Source organism: Herpailurus yagouaroundi, unplaced genomic scaffold, assembly GCF_014898765.1.
Source record: "Herpailurus yagouaroundi ecotype Mexico unplaced genomic scaffold, PumYag 196, whole genome shotgun sequence".
NCBI classification, from domain to species: Eukaryota; Metazoa; Chordata; class Mammalia; order Carnivora; family Felidae; genus Herpailurus; species Herpailurus yagouaroundi.
This window is the reverse complement of record NW_024412427.1, coordinates 7,823,810-7,847,386: the sequence shown is the minus strand read 5'-3', so window position 1 is coordinate 7,847,386 and position 23,577 is coordinate 7,823,810. Positions and strand designations below refer to the sequence as shown.

At 40.7% G+C, this 23,577-nt stretch overlaps 1 protein-coding gene across 7 annotated transcripts in view; it reads left to right on the top strand.

The window, feature by feature from the left end:
* RALGAPB (Ral GTPase activating protein non-catalytic subunit beta) overlaps nucleotides 1–23,577 on the top strand; it is an 89,977-nt gene that overhangs the window by 3,449 nt on the left and 62,951 nt on the right. For all 7 annotated transcript variants that reach the window (XM_040447073.1, XM_040447071.1, XM_040447074.1 and 4 more), the window contains exons 2-5: nucleotides 11,391–11,606; nucleotides 15,025–15,227; nucleotides 20,038–20,201; nucleotides 22,020–22,206. In XM_040447073.1, coding sequence (XP_040303007.1) covers nucleotides 11,421–11,606; nucleotides 15,025–15,227; nucleotides 20,038–20,201; nucleotides 22,020–22,206 — 740 coding nt within the window. In that variant the 5' untranslated portion in view covers nucleotides 11,391–11,420. The remainder of the gene's footprint in view (nucleotides 1–11,390; nucleotides 11,607–15,024; nucleotides 15,228–20,037; nucleotides 20,202–22,019; nucleotides 22,207–23,577) is intronic.

Here is a 23,577-nt window from a genome sequence, read left to right as displayed (position 1 = left end):
TTCTTTCTTTCTTTCTTTCTTTCTTTCTTTCTTTCTTTCTTTCTTTCAGACTAGCAAAAGCTACTTGTTTACACTTTTAGGGAGGAATACAGGCACAACCTTTCTTTCAGGTATTTGATAGGATACCCAGTAGAATTTGGTATATAGGTGAATACATTCCTTTGTGACCGAACTTGGTTGATAGTTGCCTTTTAGGGTCAATGGGACTACAGCAGAAACGTGAACTATAATCCTTCTGTCTTTACTCATCGTAAAGTTATATGGGTGACCTTGAGAGCACTGTGTGCCTTAAAATCTAGCGTGGCTCATTTGTTTACTCAGTGTTTTGGCACCCTGTTCCCTGTTTTTCCTAAGAGAAACAAAGCATGGCTGATAATATGTACCTTGCCTTTGTACATCTCAAAGTATGTTGACTTGTATCGCTTTATTTGATTCTTCCCCGGAGTACTTTAGGTAGGTACTGCGGGTGTTCTCCCTGCTTTGCAGACGAGGAAGCTATGACAGAGAAATGCCAGGCGACTTGTCCAAGGTCATTATGGCGAGGTATGGAGTCACAACAAAAGGGACAAGCATTGGACTTCAGAGCAGGAGGTAGAGTTTCTTATCCCAGCTCTCCTGTCACTTGCTGTGACTCTGAGCAAGTTCTAGCCTTACTTGCTTTCTCACCTAGTATCTAGTGCATCTGTCTTCCTTAACTTTGGAGGCTTGTTATTGGAATAAAATGAAATAACATGTGAAAGCTCTTTCAAAATGATCAGTTTTCCAAAGGTACACTGTTACCAAGCCAGATATCTAGTGGTTTTTTTCCTGTATGATGCTGGCCTCCTAACTCATCACGTCAGTTATTCACGTTGAATACTATGGTGTGCCGGTGTTGTCCTAGATTCTTCTGTCTTCCTCGTTATGAAATCTTCCCTTGTGCAGCCACTGTGTCCTGTTTGTATCTGCATACCGCACACCTAGGACAATATCTGACATGTAGCAAGCGTTGAATAAATGTTTGTTTCATGAAATAACTGATGTCTGGATTTACTTTATGAAGTTTTTAAAAATCGATCTCTGTAATTAGACTTGAAGCTTCTTGTGAACAGGGATCTTATTTATTCATTATTATTATTCTCTGTGCATGGTGTATAGAAGGCATACACCTTGTATACAGGCATACACCTGTAATAAATATTGATAGAGTCAGTTGATACAGTTAATGTCAGGCTGTGGTCTTAGTGTGTCTACCAGCACCAACATATCGGTCATTTTGGTAATCTGTCAATTAGAACCTTCGTGTTACTTTGTGGTAGTACCAACAACCATGGGCTGTTACCAGAACACAGTCGCCTGATAATAGAAACCTCCAGAGAGATTACCTAGAAAATGGACAAATGCAGAGTTGGACGACACTAAGTGATCTGCAGGGGAGCACTGTCATCATCTTCTCTCTCCTCCTGTCGTACTTACTTCTGGAGTATGGAGGTAGAGACTTCTCTGCTAGCAGCTCAGGTTAATAGCTGACCGAGCCTGTCTGGGGAGGAGGCACAAGACCCTTAACATAGCAGTCAGAGCCCTTCAGCCTGTCCTCCCTGCCTCGTCCCCATCCTTCCTCCCTCCCGCTCCTCAGTATATAAGCCACACTGGAGTTTACTTTTCTATTGTCCCTTCAGCTTGTCTTGGATACTTACACCAAATTTCTTTACTGGGAATTCAGTTCCTGTTGTATCATTTCTAGGATAAAGTTACCATCCTCTCATTCTCCGCCCCCAGTTTTTACTAAATTAATTACAAATCTCCAATCGTAGCATTCATACTCTTTCAAAATCCGTCCCTGTTTATCTTTGAAATCTTACCCCTTGTACATCTAGCTTTTTTTCCTGCCACTCTGGGTTTTTAGTTTCTGGTGCTGTTTTTTGCTACTTGAAACAAGCGCCCTGCCCTTCCTCTTACATATTTTTCTTTTCTATCTGCCTCTTTTTGCTGTCACTCTTACTCACTTAATTTTCTTATGTGTTAAAATTATAACCTTCCTGCAGTACCCAGTTCATTCTTCCCTGATCTTATCCTGTTGTTTTCCAGCTCAGCCCTTCTTTGAATCAAAAGGAATCTTTTGTCCTCTGAACTTCCTCAATATCTTGCCTGTAGCTTACCATAATCGGTTTAGTTAACACCCATCATCTCCTATAGATGCGGTAAAAAGGAAAAGATTCTCCTTGTGGTGAAAACTCTTAGGATCTAGTCTCTAAGCAACTTTCCTGCATCTCATACAGCAGTGTTAACTATAGTCATCATGTTGGACGTTACATCCCTAGTGCTTATTTATCTTATAACTGGAAGTTTGTACCTTTTGACCACTTTCCTCCAGTTCCCCCTCCCCAAATCCCCCACCACTGGTAACCACAAATCTAATCTCTTTCTATGATTTTTGTGGGTTTTTTTTTTTGTTTGTTTTGTTTTGTTTTTTAAGATCCCACATATAAATGAGATCATAAAGTATTTGACTTATTTCACCTAGCATGATGCCTTCAGGGTCCATCCATGTTGTTGCCAATGGTAGAATTTTCTTGTTTCTTTATGGCTGGATAATATTCCATCACACACACACACATACACCCTCCCCCCCCCCCCCAACTTTTTTATCCAGTCATTCATCAGTGGATGCTTAGGTTGTTTCCATGTATTAACACTGCTATGAATGTGGCGGTGCAGATACCTTTTTGAGTTAGTATTTTTATTTCCTTTGGATATATTCCCAGAAGTGAAATTGCTGGATCATATGGCAGTTCTTTTTTCATTTTTTAAGGAACCTCCATGCTGTTTTCTGTAGTGGCTCCACCAGTTTACAGTCCTGCCAACAGCGCACAATGATCCCTTTTCCTTGGCATCCATGCCAGTGTTTATTACGTCTTTTTGGTGATGGCCATTTCAACAGGCATGAGGTGGGGGTCTCATTGTGGCTTCAGTTTGCATTTCCCTGATACTAATGATGTTGAGCGCCTTTTCACGGACCTGTTGTCCGTTCATAGATCTTCTTTGGAAAAATGTCTATTCAGATTCTTTGCCCATTTTTCTTTCTTTCCTTTTTAAAGTTTAGTGTTTATTTATCCTTAATACTAAACTTTATTCATAATCAAGGAATGATCACAAAATGCCAGACTTATCAAATTAATATTTTTAAAAATTACAATACCCAGTGTTGGTTAGAGCCCTGGGAAACTGGTACTCTCTGCCCTGCTGGTGGGTGCTAAATAGTAGTTTCCTAAAAGGCTTGTGAAAATACATTTCAAAGAGCTAGAAGACGCATACTACATCTGATCCAGCATCAACGCTTCTAGCTTAGGAATCTAGTCTGAGGAAATATGCATATATGTGGATTTAAGAAATGTGACAGTTTATATACATCAATAAGTTAATAATGGTCATTTCTGGGTTACAGGCTAATTTTTTTTTAATTTTATTTTTTATTTTTTAAAATTTACATGCGAATTAGTTAGCATATAGTGCAACAATGATTCCAGGAGTAGATTCCTTAATGCCCCTCACCCATTTAGCCTGTCCTCCCCTCCCACAACCCCTCCAGTAACCCTGTTTGTTCTCCATATTTATGAGCCTCTTCTGTTTTGTCCCCCTCCCCGTTTTTGTATTATTTTTGTTTCCCTTCCCTTATGTTCATCTGTTTTGTCTCTTAAAGTCCTCATATGAGTGAAGTCATATGATATTTGTCTTTCTCTGACTAATTTCACTTAGCCTGATACCCTCCAGTTCCATTTACATAGTTGCAAATGGCAAGATTGCATTCTTGAAAGTTTATTTATTTATTTTGAGAGAGAGTGAGAGTGGCTAGGGGAGGGAAAGAGAGAGAATCCCAAGCAGGCTCCACACTGTCAGCACAAAGGCTGATGCAGGGCTCAAACTCACAGACCACGAGACCATGACCCGAGCTGAAATCAAGAGTTGGATCCTTAACCAACTGAACCACCCACGTGCCCCCTGCCCATTAAAAAAAAATTTTTTTAATATTTATTTTTGAGAAAAAGAAAGACAGCACAAGCAAGAGAGAGAGAGGGAGAGAGAGAGGGAGACACAGAATCCGAAACAGGCTCCAGGCCCTGCGATGTTAGCACAGAGCCCGACGTGGGGCTTGAACTCAAACTGCGAGATCATGACCTGAGCCTAAATTGGACACTTAACCGACTAAGCCACCCAGGTGCCCCATCCCTGCGCATTTTTAATTGGATTATTTGGTTTTCTTTGCTGTTGGTTGTATGAGTTCTTTATATGTTTTGGATATTAACCCCCTATCCTTTTTTTTTTTTTTAATGTTTGTTTATTTTTGAGACAGAGAGAGACAGAGCATGAGTGGAGGAAGGGGAGAGAGAGAGAGAGAGAGAGAGAGAGAGAGAGAGAGAAACACAGAATCCGAAGCAGGCTCCAGGTTCTGAGCTGTCAGCACAGAGCCCGACGCGGGGCTGGAACTCACAAGCTGTGAGATCATGACCTGAGCCGAAGTCAGACACCCAGCCGACTGAGCCACCCAGGCGCCCCTAACCCCCTATCCTATACATGATTTGCAGATATTTTTTCCCATTCAATAGGTTGTTGATGGTTTCTTTTGTGTGCAGAAGCTTCTCAATTTGATGTGGTCTGACTTATTTTTCATTTCGTTGCTTGTGCGTTAGCTATGATTTCCAAAAAATCCAATTCCAAGACCATGTCAAGGAGCTTTTTTCCTTTGTTTTCTTCTGGGAGTTTCATTTCTTACAATTAAGTCTTTAGTCCATTTTGAGTTAATTTTTATGAATGGTATAAGATAGGGGTTGTTTCATTTTTTTTTTTTTATGTGACTATCCAATTTTCTCAGCACCATTTATTTAAAGAGACTATATTTTCTTGTTTGACATTTTGAAATAAGGGCTACATAAGTGTGTATGTAGTTGTGATTGTGCTGATAGCAGCAGATACCACAAGTGGCATAGCCTCTGGTGATGGGATTTTTCTGAAATGGGCAACAATTCTTTTATTTCTTTTGTTAACAGTTCTTGGTATGGTAAGGTTCTAGACAAAATATGGTTCAGTCTTTTCTCAGTTTACGTGGTTAATTGCATTACTGGAAAACTCAGTGTATGTTAAAATAGCACAAAATATTTTGTATTTTTGTATACACTTTCAGGCTTAGACATTTAAGGACAGAATGATTTTCTGGCAGGCATTTGACAGTCGTGTGAAAAGTAGCATAATTGTTCATTGTGCAGAACTGTCTCCTGCATTGCAGAATGTCTAGATTTCCTGGCCCTGCCCATGAATACCAATAGCACGCCCCAATCATTTTGTTAACCAGAAGTGCACTTAATATTTCCAAAATTCCCTCTAGGGGGCAGTTCTTTTGTGTTGAAAACCATTGACCTAAATTCTTGAGTGTGTCTTGTTGGCCTTACCTCCTAATCAGAATTGAGTTTTATCACTTGTTTTGCTAGTTTAATAGGTACGAAATGAGATCTTTGTTGCTTTACTTTGTTTTTTTAAATTCATGTTTATTTCCAATATATATTTTCTCTTCATTGTTTTATTTAATTTGCCTGTAATTATAGTGTACATCTTTGTCTTAAAATTTTTTGTGTATTTTGTTAATATTTAGCATGTTTTTTCTATTAGATACATTTTAATAGTTAAGTTCAACTTTTTCATTGTATCCTTTCTACTTTACATGTTTCTTGAAATCACTTATTTCATTTTCTGACATTTAATCATTTAAATATTAATGCATTTAAAGAATTACAATTTCTTACATTAAATTTATTTGTAAGTTTTTAAGAATTTAAAAGCTATTAAGCCTTAAAGCTTAATAGCCTTGGTCTTTCATAGTGTGTTTTCATTTTTATTTATTTATTTACTTATTTATTTATTTTTTAATTTTTTTTTTTAACGTTTATTTATTTTTTTGGGACAGAGAGAGACAGAGCATGAACGGGGGAGGGGCAGAGAGAGAGGGAGACACAGAATCAGAAACAGGCTCCAGGCTCTGAGCCATCAGCCCAGAGCCCGACGCGGGGCTCGAACTCACGGACCGCGAGATCGTGACCTGGCTGAAGTCGGACGCTTAACCGACTGCGCCACCCAGGCGCCCCACATAGTGTTTTTAAAGAATGATACTCCTGTCTTTTTTTCAGAATTGGAAGGGATAGCAGCTATGTCTTAAAAATGCATGTTCCCAGGCCCCAGTCCAGATCTATACAGAATTTCAGTTTCTAGTGATAGGGTCTGGAGATACACAGATTCTGCACCCTCCCCCAACCCCATGATTCTTGTGTATGCAATAGAGTTTGAAAACTAGCTTGCCTTTTTTTTTTTTTGCCTTAAAATATTTTTTTTCTCTCCAGTAGTGTGTTGTCTGGAATGTATGCTAAATATTTAGATATTCTTTAAATATTTGGAAACCATCCAACTACTTAAAAAAAAAACTAATAATTAGCATAAAACAAATGGACATCTTCCAATTTTATTTGTATACGACATGCAAAATTTTTGACATACCTCAGTGGAATAAAGCGAACTTTCTAAAGTCTTCCTGTTTCCCACTGGTAAGCCTTGACATTCTGAAACATTTATGTAGTATCTACTGCATGCCAGGAACTATTTAAAGATTTAGGTGGGGCGCCTGGGTGGCGCAGTCGGTTAAGCGTCCGACTTCAGCCAGGTCACGATCTCGCGGTCCGTGAGTTCGAGCCCCGCGTCGGGCTCTGGGCTGATGGCTCAGAGCCTGGAGCCTGTTTCCGATTCTGTGTCTCCCTCTCTCTCTGCCCCTCCCCCATTCATGCTCTGTCTCTCTCTGTCCCAAAAATAAATAAACGTTGAAAAAAAAAAAATTTAAAGATTTAGGAAGTGAGGTTTCCATTCAAAAAAGGCTGACACTCTTGTGGTGAAGAGATCTTTACATGGCTAACAAATAAGTTAGAGGCTTGGTATGAACAGCCTGTAGTAGACACAAGGCGGAGGGTTGATTTGGGGAGTAAAGAAAAGGCTTACCAAAGGGAGGACGTTTGTGCTGTTCCTCGAAGGAGTAGTAGTACTTCCTAAGTACTAGGATTGAGGTGGGGCACGGCCGTGCAGTTAGTGGGGAGTAGTGCAGGCAGTAACACAGGGTATGAAAAAACTTGTTGGGTTTGAGTGATCATCATTTGTGGCGTTAGCTGGGGGAAGGGATACACGTTGGAAAGTGTCCATAGAAGATGAGGCTGGGGAGGCGGAGCAAGCAATTTCAATTAGAATTCTAACAAGGTTTGTTTATTTTTTTTGGATCGTATAAAATCACCTTAAATTTTATATAGAAGAATACGTATTTAATAATTTGGCCTGAGAATACCCAATAAAGCTTTGGAAAAGAATAGTGGAGGTGGAGGGGGCTTCCTTTTTAGATATTAAAACATTCTGTAAAGCGACCAAATTTAAGTCATTATGGCATTGGCACAGGAATGGACAAACAGACAAACAGATACATAAATAGAGCCTATATAAATGAGGATTTAGTGTAGAAAAATTGGTATTTCAGTTCATTGGGAAAGGGTGTATTTTTTTTTTTAATTTTTTTTTCAACGTTTTTTTTAATTTATTTTTGGGACAGAGAGAGACAGAGCATGAAGGGGGGAGGGGCAGAGAGAGAGGGAGACACAGAATCAGAAACAGGGTCCAGGCTCTGAGCCATCAGCCCAGAGCCTGACACAGGGCTCGAACTCACGGACCGCGAGATCGTGACCTGGCTGAAGTCGGACGCTTAACCGACTGTGCCACCCAGGCGCCCCGGGAAAGGGTGTATTTTTAACAGATGATGATGGCATAACTGACTGTACATTTACAAGATAATAAATGGCACCTTTCCTAAGCTACTTATATAAGTAAGTTCCAGATGAATATAAAATTTAAGTGTGAAGAAATAAGCAATTGTCTTGTGAGAAATCTAGGAGACTGCATATACACTTTAGGGTTATGCTTTCACACTTTTGGACCTAGACCCATAGTAAATATATTTTACACTGTGACCCCAAATATAGTATTTATGGAAGGTGAAACAAGTTTCACAGAACTTTGCTTACCTTTACTACGTGCGGTACCTTTGTTGTATATCTTCTTCCATGTAACTGAAAACAAAAGTATTACCCATTACATTTATTTCATGACCCACCGTTTGGAAAACACTGATAGAGGAGATGGGAGGGAGAAACCACCGAAGCCAGACTCGAAACTAGAAGCTATAGGGGTGGCTAGGTGGCTCAGTCAGTTGAGCATCTGACTCTTGATTTTGGCTAAGGTCATGATCTCAGTGTTGTGAGATTGAACCCCACGGCAGGGTCTGTGCTGAGCATGGAGCCTGCTTAAGAGTCTCTCCCTCTCTCTCTCTCTGCCCCCCTCCCCCGCTCACTCTGTCTCTCTAAAATAAAAAACAAACAACAAAAAAACCTAGAAGCTATAAAACGTAAATATATGACTAGAACAATGAAATCTCACTTCATACCTATCACGTTGGCAAAGAAAGAAAAACAAAGTACTCCTTGGCAGGAGGTGGGGAGTGGGAACAGGGAAGGGCTCTCATCCATTCCTAATGTAGTTGGTTGTTAGAGCTTCTTTGGGGAAGCAATCTGGCAAGACCTATTAACATTAAAAACAAATGCCCTTTGATCCAATAGTTCATTCTTGGGAACTTGTTCCATAGAAGTTAAAAGGCCACTGTTTATATGAACAAGCGTGTTTATTGCATCATTTCCTGGTGACAAAAAAATGGGAAATGGAGTAAATACACATTATTAGGAGATTGGTTGGATAAGTTATGCCACACCCATGCCATGGAATGTTACACACTCATTAAAATGAGTTTATTATTAGTTGGAAAGATATTCATGAGGCATTGTTGAATGCAAAAAAAAAAAAAACCCCACAGATGCAGAGAGGTATACAGTCCCTATCTATGCAAGTATATAAATTATTTTGATGTGATTGAATTAGGGTAGAGCAAATACAAGAGGAAATGTTAGGTTGTTAACATGGATTATCTATCCAGGGAAGTGAATCATTTGGACAGGAAATGAAGCTAAATAAAATGAAAAAGGTAAAAAAAAAAAACCCACTACACTAAAACAAAGCAGGGGCGCCTGGGTGGCTCAGTTGGTGGAGCATCCGACTTCGGCTCAGGCCACGATCTTGCGGGTTCATGAGTTCGAGCCCCGGGTCGGGCTCTGTGCTGACAGCTTGGAGCCGGGAGCCTGCTTCAGATTCTGTGTCTCCCTCTCTCTCTGCCCCTCCCCCGTTCATGCTCTGTCTCTCTCTGTCTCAAAAATAAACAAACATTAAAAACAAATTAAAACAGGGGCGCCTGGGTGGCTCAGTCGGTTAAGCATCTGACTTCAGCTCAGGTCACGATCTCGCGGTCCGTGAGTTCAAGCCCCGCGTCAGGCTCTGGGCTGATGGCTCAGAGCCTGGAGCCTGCTTCCGATTCTGTGTCTCCCTCTCTCTCTGCCCCTCCCCCATTCATGCTCTGTCTCTCTCTGTCCCAAAAATAAATAAACATTAAAAAAAAATTAAAACAAAACCTCTCTGTAGTCTAATATTCTTGTGTATTTATGTAAGGGGCTGTACGTATAGTGTGTGTATATTATATTGTATATACATATGCACGTATGTATGTGTTGATTTAAAAAGGTGAGGAAAATGTGTGGTGTGGGAAAAAAAGTTATCATCTGATGGAGATGGCTCCCTGTCAGAACTTTGCCTTTTTCCCCTTCCATTTTTGAGAGTGTTTATTTTGGGGGGAGGGAGGAAGAACACCAGAATATCCTTGGGGGAATCCCTTATAAACCTGAGGAAACAGAGACAGTCGTAATAGTTGAATCCAGCCTTCCTTCAAATTGTAGGTACCTTGTTAGATGCTGGTCTAACTCTCTTGCCGTCCCGTGTTCAGGGCCTCTTGGTCAGAGGAGAACGTCAGACCTCATAGGGTCACTGAAAAGTACCTGGGCCCAGGGTCCATCAGATTCCAAAAGAAGCTGAGAAGACTGGGGTTGGGAGGGTATGCAAGAGGGGAGGTGGAGGTGGTAGGTTCCTCTGTATGGAAAGGAGAAAGAAAGGTAGTTGGGGCCCAGTCTATGAATGACTTTGACTTTCATGCTAGGGAGTTTAATCTTCCTTCTTCAGGCCTGTAATTCTCAAATGCCATATCCTTTGGAAAAACACTGATACTTGAGCTGGAATGAGGTTTTTTAAGATGAAAATTTAACAGTGCTGGTCTTTCCCAGTGTGAAGAAAAATGAGCTTAAGGGAAGAATTTTTTAAAGATTAAGTGAACCCCTGGACTTTGCTTAAACTCTCTGGCCAGGCATACAGATTTCAGAACAAGTAGAAAATGGAAGTTGAAACAGAAATGAATTGGAGAAGGCTAACTAATCATCCTCGATTCTCTTTGTGAGTATGGTGTTTATGATGGTAACGTTTACATTGCATTCATACAGATACGTTTTCTGTGGCTAAAAGTTTTTTATTTGTGTGGTAGACATAGATCATTTCATGGGGGAATGTATAGGATAGGAAGAAGGCAGTACATGCCATGGTAAGGAACGTGGTCTCTGGAACCCAACAGATGTGGAAACAAACCCAGCTCCACCATGTTATAGCTCTGAAGCCTCAGGTAAGAAGTAAACCTCTCTGTGTCTCTGCTTTTTTGTCTGTGAAGTAGAGATAACATTCCTTAATATTCATTGAGTTGTTGTGATGATTGCGTGAGTAGCATGTAGTAAGTGCTCATTAAGTGGAGCTCTTAATATGTTTTCTGAAGAACACTGTGACTTCCAGGTGTTCCGTTACCGGAAATTTGTGTGTAACTGCTGCAGGGAATGAAATACTCTCGAAGAATTTTATGTCTGATTTGAGGACATTGGTGGGAAATTGCAGGGGTATGTTTCTAGCATGATAGAAAATTGCTGGAAATTGGAAACTGTTGACTGAAGAAGCTGGATCTTGGAGTAAACTCTTTCCTTTGTCTTCCTTTCTCAGGGTGCTTCATTCTTCTATCTTTTTCTATCTTGGAACATAGAATGAGGAGGGCTCCCTCATGTTAGGAGTGTACCAAATCAGATCATCTTCTCCCCCTGCACAGTGGCGTCTGTCCCAGTTCCGCTCCCGGGCTTCTGAGGCTCTTTTGGGGAGGTGCTTAGACAGCTGCTTCCCAGGGTCCACCTTCCTACCTGACCTCGCTGAGAGGCTATTTTAGGACATTCTCAAAACATTTAGACGCGTATTTTCTCAGTCGTCTTGGCCGTATGTTTGTAGCTGCTTTATCTTACCATGTAGGATAAATCTGTTCTGCTTAGTTTTATTAATTTGCAACAGTGTTTAACAATAATTCTGTTTTGTCTTTTCAGGTGCCATTTGGACAGTCCTTTAGCGGCACGATGTACTCTGAGTGGAGGTCACTGCATTTGGTGATTCAGAATGATCAGGGCCACACCAGTGTGCTGCACAGCTATCCGGAGAGCGTTGGGCGAGAGGTGGCAAATGCGGTGGTCCATCCTCTTGGGCAGGCCTTAGGTACCCCTTCAGTGGCTGGTAGTGAGAGCTTGTTAAAAACTGACAAAGAAGTAAGTGTTTTCTTCGTTTCGTTTTACTATGTGAAAATATAATCTCGTCACTGAAGAATTTATTTAATATTGTCTTTTTAATGGATTTCTGTCTAATGGAGTAGTACATCTTTCTTAATTGTGACCTTTGTTTGGGTTGAAGGCTGGGCTGACTGAGAGTTTGTGGGGGTCATAAGGAATACGTTGTGCCATTGTGCTGCTGGCTCCCTACCGGCCAGACCCCATTCTCCACTTGAGCTGTGGGCGCGAGACAGAGACTTGAGTGTCAGGCCCCTTCCCCTAAGCTCTGGGCCCAGTCTTCAGATTTCTATTTAGAGGTGTGTTTGGAAGGTCTTCGCTGCTACCCCCATATGGCCTCTGACTGAAGGCCTGTCTTCTGTCAACTTTTCAGGCTACACATATGTGTTGAACCTGAGGTCCTCCTTTGTCTCCGTGTCTGCCTGCCCTTACCGACTCCCAGGTTTAAGAGTGCTACAGAGCAGCTAAGCCTATGTGGTTGCGAGCCCAAGTGTTTGGAATTGGAGTGGTGTTTGCTGTCCCTAAAGATAAGGGCTCTTGGAGTAGCTTGGCCTGAAGTTGGTCCTGTTCTTGGATTCAGGAGATTGGGTTGAGGTAAAGTTTTCAGAGGGAGGTCATGAAGGGACCCTGAAAATGGAGGGATACAGGAACTTGCTAGTATGAGGTCTGGCTAAGATATGGGATTAGAACTGTGTGCTGGAGGAAGTTTATACAACCTTCAGGCTTTGGGTTAACTTATTTCTCAGACTCACCTTTTTTTCTCCCTCTTTTTGATTTCTTTCTAATGAAGGAGAGACGAGACTTAATCTAGACATAAAGCTAGTCTAGATATAAAACTAGTCTAGCTATAAGATTTGTGACTCTAAAGGCAGTTTATTTACTCTCTATAGGCCATGGGTTGCAGGAGGGTGAAGCTCCTCCGTTTGAGGAGTGTTTTTCTCTCTTCACAGGACCTTAGCAGAGACTAACCCCTGAGGACTGGCACTTTCCCTGGTGTACTCTCCTCTTGGTGGGTCTGGAATCTTCTCCTGGGAAGAGATGGCACATGAGTGGATAGAGGCGCTCTGGTGCCTGCCTTGTTTGTTTTCCTTTCCTACCTTCTAAGAGATAGGAGACAACAGTCCTTGAATCCAGTGTCCTCTAGAATTATACAATTAAACTATTATGAAGGTGACACCTAAGATGTTTTCTCCTTTAGGTTTCATCTGACAATTAGGGACTTGCAGCCCCTTTTAAAATCCCTTCCTAGGCGCGGTTCCGTTCCTCCCACCCTCCTGTGTTTGTCACAGCTTCACTGTGCTGTCGCAGGCTTAATGCTTATTGCTCTTGTAGATTATATTATATTAGATAAATTCTAGTGCTGTACATATTTTTACCCTTAGCTCTTGTAGTTGTTTTTGAGCTTGAAACTTTCAGTACCTGTGTTTAATCTTGTTAGATTCAACTTGAAGTCTTTTGGGATCCTGAATTTCTGTCTAACAAGTTAGCTATCCATTTTAGCTTTGTGGATATCTACAGATGGTCAGCATGTGATCTGTTCTTCTCTCTTTTCCTAAGTTAAAATCTCAGCAGGGCCTTTGGTGTGCCACTGGGCACCGTCTTCCTAAATGATCTTGGTACATTAGCCCATTGCCAGTCTCTCATCTTGTGTCTTATAAATCCAGCCATTCTGCCTTCCTATGGGTCCTATGCCTCCATCTTGTCCACAAGGATATCGTGCCTCTGACCACATTTCTTGCTAGAGCCCAGATCTCCCTGAGCCAGAGAAGGGTGTTAATGGTATGGTGAGAGTAGCTGTAGATATCTAGCTGGAAGACTAGGGCTCAAGTTTTCAGTTCTACCATTTCCAAACCAGTGACTTGGGCCAAATTGCTTAATCTTCATAAGTGTCAGTTTTCTTATCTATAAAGTGAGGATAGTTTACCTTCTCACACAGGGTTATTTTGATGGTTAGAAGCTGCTTATGAAAGTGCTTTGTAAACTGCCAGGATTGCACAATTGTCTGCTGCCTTCATAGTAACCTTGTTAATAAAGGAATGATGCTTGTCTGGCATGATTTGTTCGTTTTGAGTATGTTGGTTCCTAGTGATCATGCTTTCCTTTTATAAGTGCTCATGAATCATCTGCTTAGTAATTTGTCCCAGAGTTTAGTGTGGAATTCCCTGAAACTTTCCAGTCTGTAGTATCTGGAATATCATTTTATCTTCTTTTGCAAATTGTGCCGTTTTTCCTTTGTCGCCACATCATGTTCATTCTTCATGGGCAGGTTCTCTCAACCCTTATCATGTGATTCAGTTAAGTAAAGAGGCTGGAATTCATTTAGTGCAGGTAAGTGCCTTGTTAAGATCTTACCCAGCTTGGGGTGCCTGGGTGGCTCAGTTGGTTGAGCGTCTGACTCTTGATCTTGGCTCAGGTCATGATCTCACAGTTTGTGGGATCAACCACCGCCACCCCTGTGGTCCACCCCTGCCTGCCCCATGTCAGCGTGGAGCCTGCTTGGGATATTCTCTCTCTCTCTCCACCCCCTACCCCCATCCCCCATTCGTTCACATGTGTGCTCTCTCAAAAGAAATAAACATTAAAAAAAAAGATCTGGGGCACTTGGGTGACTCCGTTGGTTAAGCATCTAGTCTTGGCTCAGGTCATGACCTCATGGTTTGTGTATTCAGGGCCCCCCCCCCCCCCCCCCCGAGCCTCTGCTGGCAGCACAGAGCTTGCTTCGGATCCTCTGTCCCCTTCTTTCTCTGCCCCTCCCCACTTGATCCTACACACGCTTTCTCTCAAAAATAAACAAAAATTAAAAAAAAAATTAAAAAAATCTTGCCCATCTTTAGTCCTTTCTCACTTGTGTTTGTTCTTACCTTCCCATGTTCATTATGTTCTTTGGCAGAAAAAAATAGTCACAAAATAAGAGTTGAGCAGTTCATCTTCCTTCCTGTTGTTTGTTAATATTGCATAATCTGGAAATGGAATATAATTGAATATATGTATATGATTTCCTAAATGACACACATACCTGTATATAAATTAAAAGGAGAAAAGTAGCTAAAATTTTCTATTTTTTTGTCCCAGTCTCTATGGAAAATCAGGATGACCCATATTTGCTTTTTATTTCATAGTGCAAATAATAATAATGTCTAATGGGTAAAGCCAACATGGAAGTGATATTTAGAAAGAAGTAGTTTATTGTTTTCTTAAATATTTTGCTTAGGAAATGTTGTCTGAGTATGTTTTATCCATGGAAAGTACATTCTCAAGAATAAATCTGGCATATAGTTGAGATGAATATACTGTCAATTGAGAGATTTTTGGTAATAAAAGAGGTAAACATTTTAAATCAGTCTGCTGAGATACAGTAGGGATGTGTGATAATTCTGAATGTATATTTTGTTTTGTTTAGGTGAAATGGACCATGGAAGTAATTTGCTATGGATTGACCCTTCCCTTGGATGGAGAGACTGTAAAATATTGTGTTGATGTATATACAGACTGGATTATGGCTTTAGTGTTGCCGAAAGATTCTATCCCATTGCCAGTTATTAAAGAGCCTAACCTATATGTTCAAAGTATACTAAAACACCTGCAAAATCTTTTTGTACCAAGGTAAGCTATACCATCTGTCTGACCTGTTACCAGGATTATAATAAAATATTCATAAATGTTACTTTTTTCTATTATAGGAGCTGATTTCATTGTTAGTCTTTTGAAAAGTAACTTTCATTACTGTTTTTTTTTTTTTTTTAATTTTTTTTTCAATGTTTATTTATTTTTTGGGACAGAGAGAGACAGAGCATGAACGGGGGAGGGGCAGAGAGAGAGGGAGACACAGAATCGGAAACAGGCTCCAGGCTCTGAGCCATCAGCCCAGAGCCCGACGCGGGGCTCGAACCCACGGACCGCGAGATCGTGACCTGGCTGAAGTCGGACGCTTAACCGACTGCGCCACCCAGGCGCCCCTCATTACTGTTTAATTAAAGAATGTATTAATATGAATGATAAGAGAGATGGGCTTATATAATATTTACTAGGAGTTTTTATCAAGTGTGTACTCATTTTAAAGGCTTTGGTTTTCTAAGATCTGATAGCTTTTAGATATTAAAATACTGTGACCCCTTTCCCTTCCATTCAAAAAACATACTTTTGCCTGTCATAATTCTTTTCTCCACTTAAGCTAAAGGCACCTAAGCCTTCTACCTTAAAATGAACCTTTCCTATGAGAGAATGAAGACATCAAAGTAAGCAGACTTGAAATTATTATGGACAAATTCATAGTTGGCCAAAAGATGATCTTAATAGTTTGGTACTGATTTTTTCCCCTACCTTCTGAGACAGTGACCTTAAATATTATAATATGGGATATGTACTTTATTTGGGCTTAATGTTTTTTTTTTTTCCAATTCTAAAAGATTATATGTCATTGTAAGGAGTTTGGGAAATACAGAAAATAATGGAGAAGAAAGCATTAATTAGGGTTTCCTTTAAGAAAAATCTGTTTTCAGCTATTTTTTTTATGTGTTTGAAAGAGGTAAAGGGGCTTGCTTCCTTTTGGGAAAGTTCTCATTAAAGCTTTTTTACTATCAGGTGGTAAGGGACTTTGGGTCTTCCAAAAGCCACTCTGTAAATTTTAGCTTTTTAAATTTAGAAGGAAGATTACTTTGGGGTGCCTTGCTGGCTCAGTCGGTAGAGCATGCCACTATTGATCTCAGGGTCGTGAGTTCGAGCCCCACGTGTGTTGTAGAGTTTACTTAAAAAAATGTTTTCTTAAAGAGTTTTAGAAGGAAGATCACTTTGCAGAATTTGAATAAAAAAGTCTCTGTTAAGAACTCTGATATGTAGGATCAAGTATAAACTCCTTGCCTTGTGTGAAATGCTGGCTGTCATCTGGCCCCTAGCCAGATTAGCTGCTGCTAATTCTGCATGAACCCTGCTCATTGGTCAGACTCATAAATTAAACATTTCCTTAAGACTCCATCATGATCTTCCCCATCTTCACCTACCCTTTTGTTTTCTTCCTCTTCCTCTCTCTCTCTCTCTCTCTCTCTCTCTCTCTCTCTCTCTCACACTCAGCTGTCCACATCTTACTCTTGTTGGTTCATTTAAAATTCTGCCTTTACCATCCAGGCCCACAGTGATCATACCTTTTCTGAACCTGTGGGGTTCCGGTACTTCCTGTGTCACTCTTTTATCTCTTCACTGTTTTTTTTTTGCTCTTAAAACGTGTGTGTCTCATTTCCCCGTCTAACGAACTTGAAGGCAGGATCTAGGTCGTATATATATTTTGGGCTTTCGCAGTACCTGGTGCGGTACTGATATTACCTTAGGTGTGAATTAAATGCTTGTTGCTTGATTTATTGATTTCAAATAGAAGTAATAACAGGAGGTGGTTGGCAGTGATTAACATATTATTTGTGTCTAAGGCTCTTCTTTTTTTTTTTTTTTAAGTTTATTTTGAGAGAGAGTGTGTGTGTGAGTGAGAGAGGGGCAGAGAGAGAGAGAGGGAGAGAGAGAATCCCAGGCAGGCTCTGTGCTGTCAATGAGGAGTCTGATGTGGGGTTTGATCCCATGAACTGTGAGATCATGACCTGAGCAAAATCAAGAGTCAGATGCTTAAAAGCTGAGCCACCCAGGCACCCTTCTAAGCAGGTTCTTCTAAAATGGTATAATAGTTCTGGTGCTTTCTTGTCATTCCATGTAGGAGACTAGTTCACTGGGCTTTTTCTTTGGCCATGGGACAGTCTCACGGGTAGTATTGTCACTGTTTCTTTCCTATTTGTACCCTTACCACCTCTTAGTGCTCAATTCATTTGTATTGATGAAAAATACCAATGGCATTTGAATTAATTGGGCTTTTTCTTTTTTTGCCTTTTGAGAACCTGAGTACCTTGTTCATTTTACTGTTTGTAATTAACTTGTTTTCTCAAGAGTGTTTGCATGTTTCTGAGAGGATACTGAACTGAGTACTAGAGTTTTCCTGGCCAACAGTGTCTTAGGGAGCTGAATATTTTCAGTGCTAAATATTGGGAGTTAGGATCTCATCTCCCTTTTTTTTCCCCTTAAGTTTATTTATTTATTCTGAGAGAGAGAGCGCGGGAGAGAGAGCAAGCACAAGCTGAGGAGGGGCAGAGAGAGGGAGAGACAGAATCCCAAGCAGGTTCCACACCATCAGCATAGAGCCCGATGCAGAGCTCGAACTCAAACCGTGAAGTCATGACCTGAGCTGAGCTCAAGAGTCAGACACTTAACTGACTGTACCACCCAGCTGCCCAGATCTCATCTTTCTTTATTGGAAGTATCAGGTTTTTTTAATCCATATCACAAAATTGTCATCAAGTTTACTTAGTTGTTGTTATAAAAGTGATCCCCGAAATGTTTTTACCACTTTGCTAGAGATAAGTCAGAGTGGGGATAACCTTTCTCTTTTTGCCTATCAGTTTGATCTCTTTTTTGTTTGCATAATTGAGTGAACAGTGAACCATCTTTTAAAATCGATTAGGGTTTTCATTGCGCAAATATATTGTAGTTTAAAAATGTAATATTCTTCTAAAGCAGTGGTTGGCCAACTTTTTTGATAAAGAGCCAGATAGTAAATATTTTAGGCTTTGTGGGCTATATGGTGTCTGTTGTAACTAGTCAATTCTGCTGATGTAGAGAAAACAGCCATAGATAATACATAAATGAATGAGCATGGCAGTGTTCCAGTAAAACTTTATTAATAAAAAAAACAGATGGCAGACAAGATTTGACCATGGGCTATAGTTCACCAGCCCCTGTTCTCAGAACAGGTTTTCTGAAGATCATAAGTTGTTTTGGAAAATATTGAGGGGAACAGAAAATCTCTGGTATTTAGACGTTTCTACTTATTTTTTAGTAAAGATGACCTTATTTCCCTTAGCCATAGAAACCTGGACACTGCTTATGAGTTTAGGCCATCTTAATGAGGGGACAGTACCTACAGAGCAGATGTCTCCTTTTGTACCACTGGGCAGATAACTGGAATTGGTCGGTAGGCCTAGGTTACCACTTGGGATGCTTAAAGTACTATCACTAAGTTGGAAGAGTGTCAGCCCCAGTGCTGTTTTGATTCTTATACTGGACTTTTTCTTGTATGGCCAGAAGAAATTTATATAGCTATTATATAGTTTCTTACTGTTCTTCAAGTAGCTAGAGTTACAGACACAAACTGGAGTCTCATGGCTTCACGTGAACTGGATTCACCTCCAGCTGAACATGGCCATCTCCCTGCTCTTGGGGGCTCTTACCTTTTCCTAGGTGAATGTCTCATTTTGCTCTAGGTCTGACTTCTTTAGGAAAAACTTAGGAATGTCATTTGTTTGCAACTGTAAGGTAAGTGTCTGGTTTCTGTGCCATGGCCCAGAATCTGAGAATCTTCTATCTTAAGGTTGAGGTGGGAGTGCTAAGGCCACTCACTTTATTTTCTGGATTTCTTGAGGAAGCTCTGAGATTGCCTACTCTGATTTACTCATGTTTTACCTGTTCTTTGTGACATGAGTCATAATATAGAAACTTGTCCTCAAGATTCATTTCAATAATATTAGTTACTTGTCTTGGGTTGTACGTAGGAGGTCTGGAGGCCAACTCACCACTCACTTATGCAGTGAGTTTCCTGCTACTCTTGAAATTCTCAGGTAGTCTGCTTTGGAAAGCAGGGATCAGGGGCTGGGGCCTGGACCTCTGTCTTCAACTCTAGCCCCAATACTTTGATCTGTTTTATTCTCTTGGGAAAAAAATGCCCTTGTGGACTAAAGAGTTATAAAACTTTTCTAGGGTATCTTGGGAACCACCATCTTAGGTTAAGTTGTTTTTTTTTTTTTTCAATTGGAACAGCAGTAGCAGGCGCTCATTTCTGAGGCAATTGCCTCCATACCTCATCGGTTTTGGTGACCTGTGAGAGTATTTCATTGGGTCTGTAGGTTCTTCTCTAGCAGGCATTAGCTTCAAAGGGACTGTGAGCACTATGAATGCACATTCTGAATTCTTGTGAATGTGTATTCAAAAAAATTTAAAAAGGATACAAAGGCCGTTCTGCTTCAGTGTGAGCAACAGAAGTGGCTGTGGGTATTAACGCATTCACTCATCAGAAAATGGTGTGCCTGTTACGTGCCAGGCACATTTTAGACTTAGAAAATCCAGAGGGGAAGCTTACATTCTAGTGTTCCCCTCCTTCCCCAAGAGCTATTCAAGCTCTCAGAGAAGTGGTTGGTTGAGATCGCAGGGTGACAGACTGTGTGATGGTGAAATAGCTTTGAACTGAGGAGGGTGCACCTGGCCGTGTCTTCTGATGCTCTTAGGAGTGCCGTTGGACCATCGCTTGCTGTGTGCATAAGTTGCCTGTCCTTAAGTTGTTGCTCTCTTCCCTCAAGGCTTGTCAGTGATCTCTGTCTGTCTTCTTCAGACAGGAACAGGGCTCCAGTCAGATCCGACTATGCTTACAGGTCCTGAGAGCCATTCAGAAACTGGCTCGTGAGTCATCCATCATGGCACGAGAAACGTGGGAAGTCTTACTGTTGTTTCTTCTGCAGATTAATGACATTCTTCTAGCCCCGCCAACTGTTCAAGGTCGGTTTCTTTTTCTTTTCTAGTTTATTTCCAAGCTCCAGATACAGTTCGCTTTAAACTCAACGATGGGTAGACTCAGCGGGGATTTACATTTTGGCATGGCATTTGGCAAACCAAGGTTAAATAACAGTTCTTAGAATGGAAGCCCTCACAGGCATAATATGAAGTTACTTTACCTTCAGTGATGATTTTGCTAATGTGGGGGGAGCCTCTGCATTACTGCGTATTTGATAATGATAGGAGTAGTAGCTTGTTTAGTATATTAGGATAGAGCCTATATAAGGAACAACTAACTAAAGTAGAACCTGTAAGCACTGTACCTGATGACAAAGTAGTTATCAAAGTAGACACTAAAAACTTGACAGCTACAGAAGATACTTTGTTCAGCACGTGAAATCTACAAAATCTTCAGTGTTCTATCTGGAAGTATGACAGTTTGCCATTCATTACCTGGACATCAAGAAGCCTCCCGTTTTACACCTTCAGATTGTATTTTAGAAGCCCTGCCGTGTATGTTGTAGCAAGTGTACCCAGATACCAGAAGTTGATATCCTAGTACTGGGTTCCCTTGTTGCCTGTTCATCTGTGTAGTCTCTTTGCCAACAGACATGCACGTGTGCTTGTGATCTCACCCAAATACAGTCCAGGAAAGTACCTAAAGGAAATCACAGAATTCCACTATTGACCCCATAATAGGAATACTTTGTTACTGACAGTAGCTGGCCAGTCATTGACTCATTGGCTCTTTGCTGCAGAGTCCTGGTGCCAGGGGTCTCAACAACTCAAAGCGGGCAGTTCCTCCCCTTCTGGGGCTTATTGTTGGAATTTAATTTTTGTTCATTTGAAATACACATTCTTGTAACTTTTCCTGCTAATCCCAAGTTTGCCTTGTGGAGTATACAGAGTACAGACCCCTGTTTTTCTCCCTAGTTCCAGGGCTCAGGACAGAGGGACAGGTCTGGTTTTGTGGTTGAGGCTCTGTCCTGCCCAGCATCGGTCCTTTTGTTCCCTTCTTTGTCCCTCTCTCCCTTGAAGAGTGGCTTTCAAACACCTGAAAGTTTTATAGCAGAGTTTGGAGGTAGAAAGACCTGGGTGTTTATTTGCTCTGATTCCTTCACTTACTGACTGTGTAAACTTGGACAGGATACTTAAATTTTCTCATCTAAGTTTTCTCCTCTTCAAAATGGGTATAACTAACCATTGGTAAAAGATAGAAATACCTATCCTGCAGGATGAATGTGAGGTCGTATACATGAACCAGTCGGCACAGAAACGGACCCAGTAGTCACACATCATAGACATTTGTCCTTTCCCTTCTCCTCTGTGTCCTGTCCACTTGCTGGAAGACTAAGATCTTTGATAAGAAATGAGCAGGGTGACTCGAAAACTTTTTTAATGATTTATTTATTTTAGAGAGAGAGAGAGAGAGAGTTAATGAGGGAGGGGCAGAGAGAGAGGGAGACACAGAATCTGAAGCAGGCTCCTGGCTCCGAGCTGTCAGCACAGAGCCCGACACGGGGCTCGAACCCACGAACCGTGAGATCATGATCTGAGCTGAAGTCGGACTCTTAACCGACTGAGCCACCCAGGTGCCCTGTGACTTGAAAACTTAATAAATGATAATTGGTTGATGTTATGATTTTCTTCATAGGAGTTCCTAAGAATAGTTTCTCATTCTTAGTAATTAAATGGCTATTTGAAAGTCAGAACTTAACATTGTAGTTATTTTAATTTTTTGACCACTTATCTCAAATCATTGAATTAAAGATTTTCCTTTAAAAATGAGTGTGCCAAAGTTGTTTTCTTTTTGTTGGTAAGGTGGCATTGCTGAGAATCTAGCAGAGAAGTTGATTGGTGTTCTCTTTGAGGTTTGGTTACTAGCTTGTACTCGGTGCTTCCCAACACCTCCTTATTGGAAAACAGCCAAGGAGATGGTGGCAAACTGGAGGCACCATCCAGCAGTGGTGGAGCAGTGGAGCAAGGTCACCTGTGCACTCACATCAAGGTAGGTTGTCATCATTGACTTGCCTTCCTTCATCCGCCTGGCCTGAGACAGCTTTCCCCTAGTTCTGTCTTACTGGGATTCATGGAATATGTTGTAAAAAGCCTGTATCCTGTCTCTGTTATTGTATTTTAGATACAGAATCGAGCCGCTTTTTAAAAATAGATATAGCAGGGGTGCCTGGGTGGCTCAGTGGGTTAAGTGCCTGACTTCGGCTCAGGTCATGATCTCACGGTTCGCCCGCGTTGGGCTCTGTGCTGACAGCTCAGAGCCTAGAGCCTGCTTCAGATTCTGTGTCTCCTTCTGTCTCTGCCCCTCCCCCACTCATGCTCTGTCTCTCAAAAAGGAATAAACGTTAAAAACATTTGAAAATAAAAATAAAGGGGCGCCTGGGTGGCTCAGTCGGTTAAGCGGCCGACTTCGGCTCAGGTCATGATCTCGCGGTCCGTGAGTTCGAGCCCTGCGTTGGTCTCTGTGCTGACAGCTCAGAGCCTGGAGGCTGTTTCGGATTCTGTGTCTCCCTCTCTCTGATCCTCCCCCGTTCATGTTCTGTCTCTGTCTCAAAAATAAATGTTAAAAAAAAATTTTTTTTTTAAAAAGAAAATAAAAATAGATATAGCACTTTGACTAGTGCCTATTAAATTACAACCTTTCAGATTAAGCAAATATAGAGAAGCAGATAAATTCTGCACCTTACCTCCCTTGCCAAACTCCCACTCTTAATCTTACTACTAAAATATTCATGATTATTACTTAAACCAAACTATAGAAAGGTATAAACGTTTTAAGTTCACTAGAAATCCTATTATATATGTGTATACATAGTTTTACAGAAATGAGACCATACTATAATGTGCTGTACTATAACCAAAGTAGTTTGTTATAATAATTTTACTTCTCTTACCATTTATATACAATATTATCACTGTTCTGTGAGTAATAAGGCTTTATTTTTTTTCAGGCTTGATTTTTCAATTCAACTCTGCATATTTTAATATGTAACTCTAAAAGATGAGGATTCTTTTTTAAACACAATCACAGTACTATTATCACCCCTTAAAAAACGTTAACAGTTGTTTAATATCAGTTAGCCATTCGATGTTTAAATTTCCCTTGAATGCCTTAATTTTTTTCTTTCTGTGGTTGATTCCGTTGAATCCCAACTAAGAGCTCACTTATTACATTTAGTTGACATGTTTCTTAAGCCTATCTTAAACTATAGGTTCCTACTCTCTCATTTTTATTTCTTTGCAGTTTTTGTTATTGAAAAACTTGGGTTTTTAGAATGTTTCACATTCTGAATTTTTTTGATTATGTCTTAGTTGTGTTAATATGTTCCTCTGTCCTCTGTATTTCCTGTCAACTGGTAGTTAG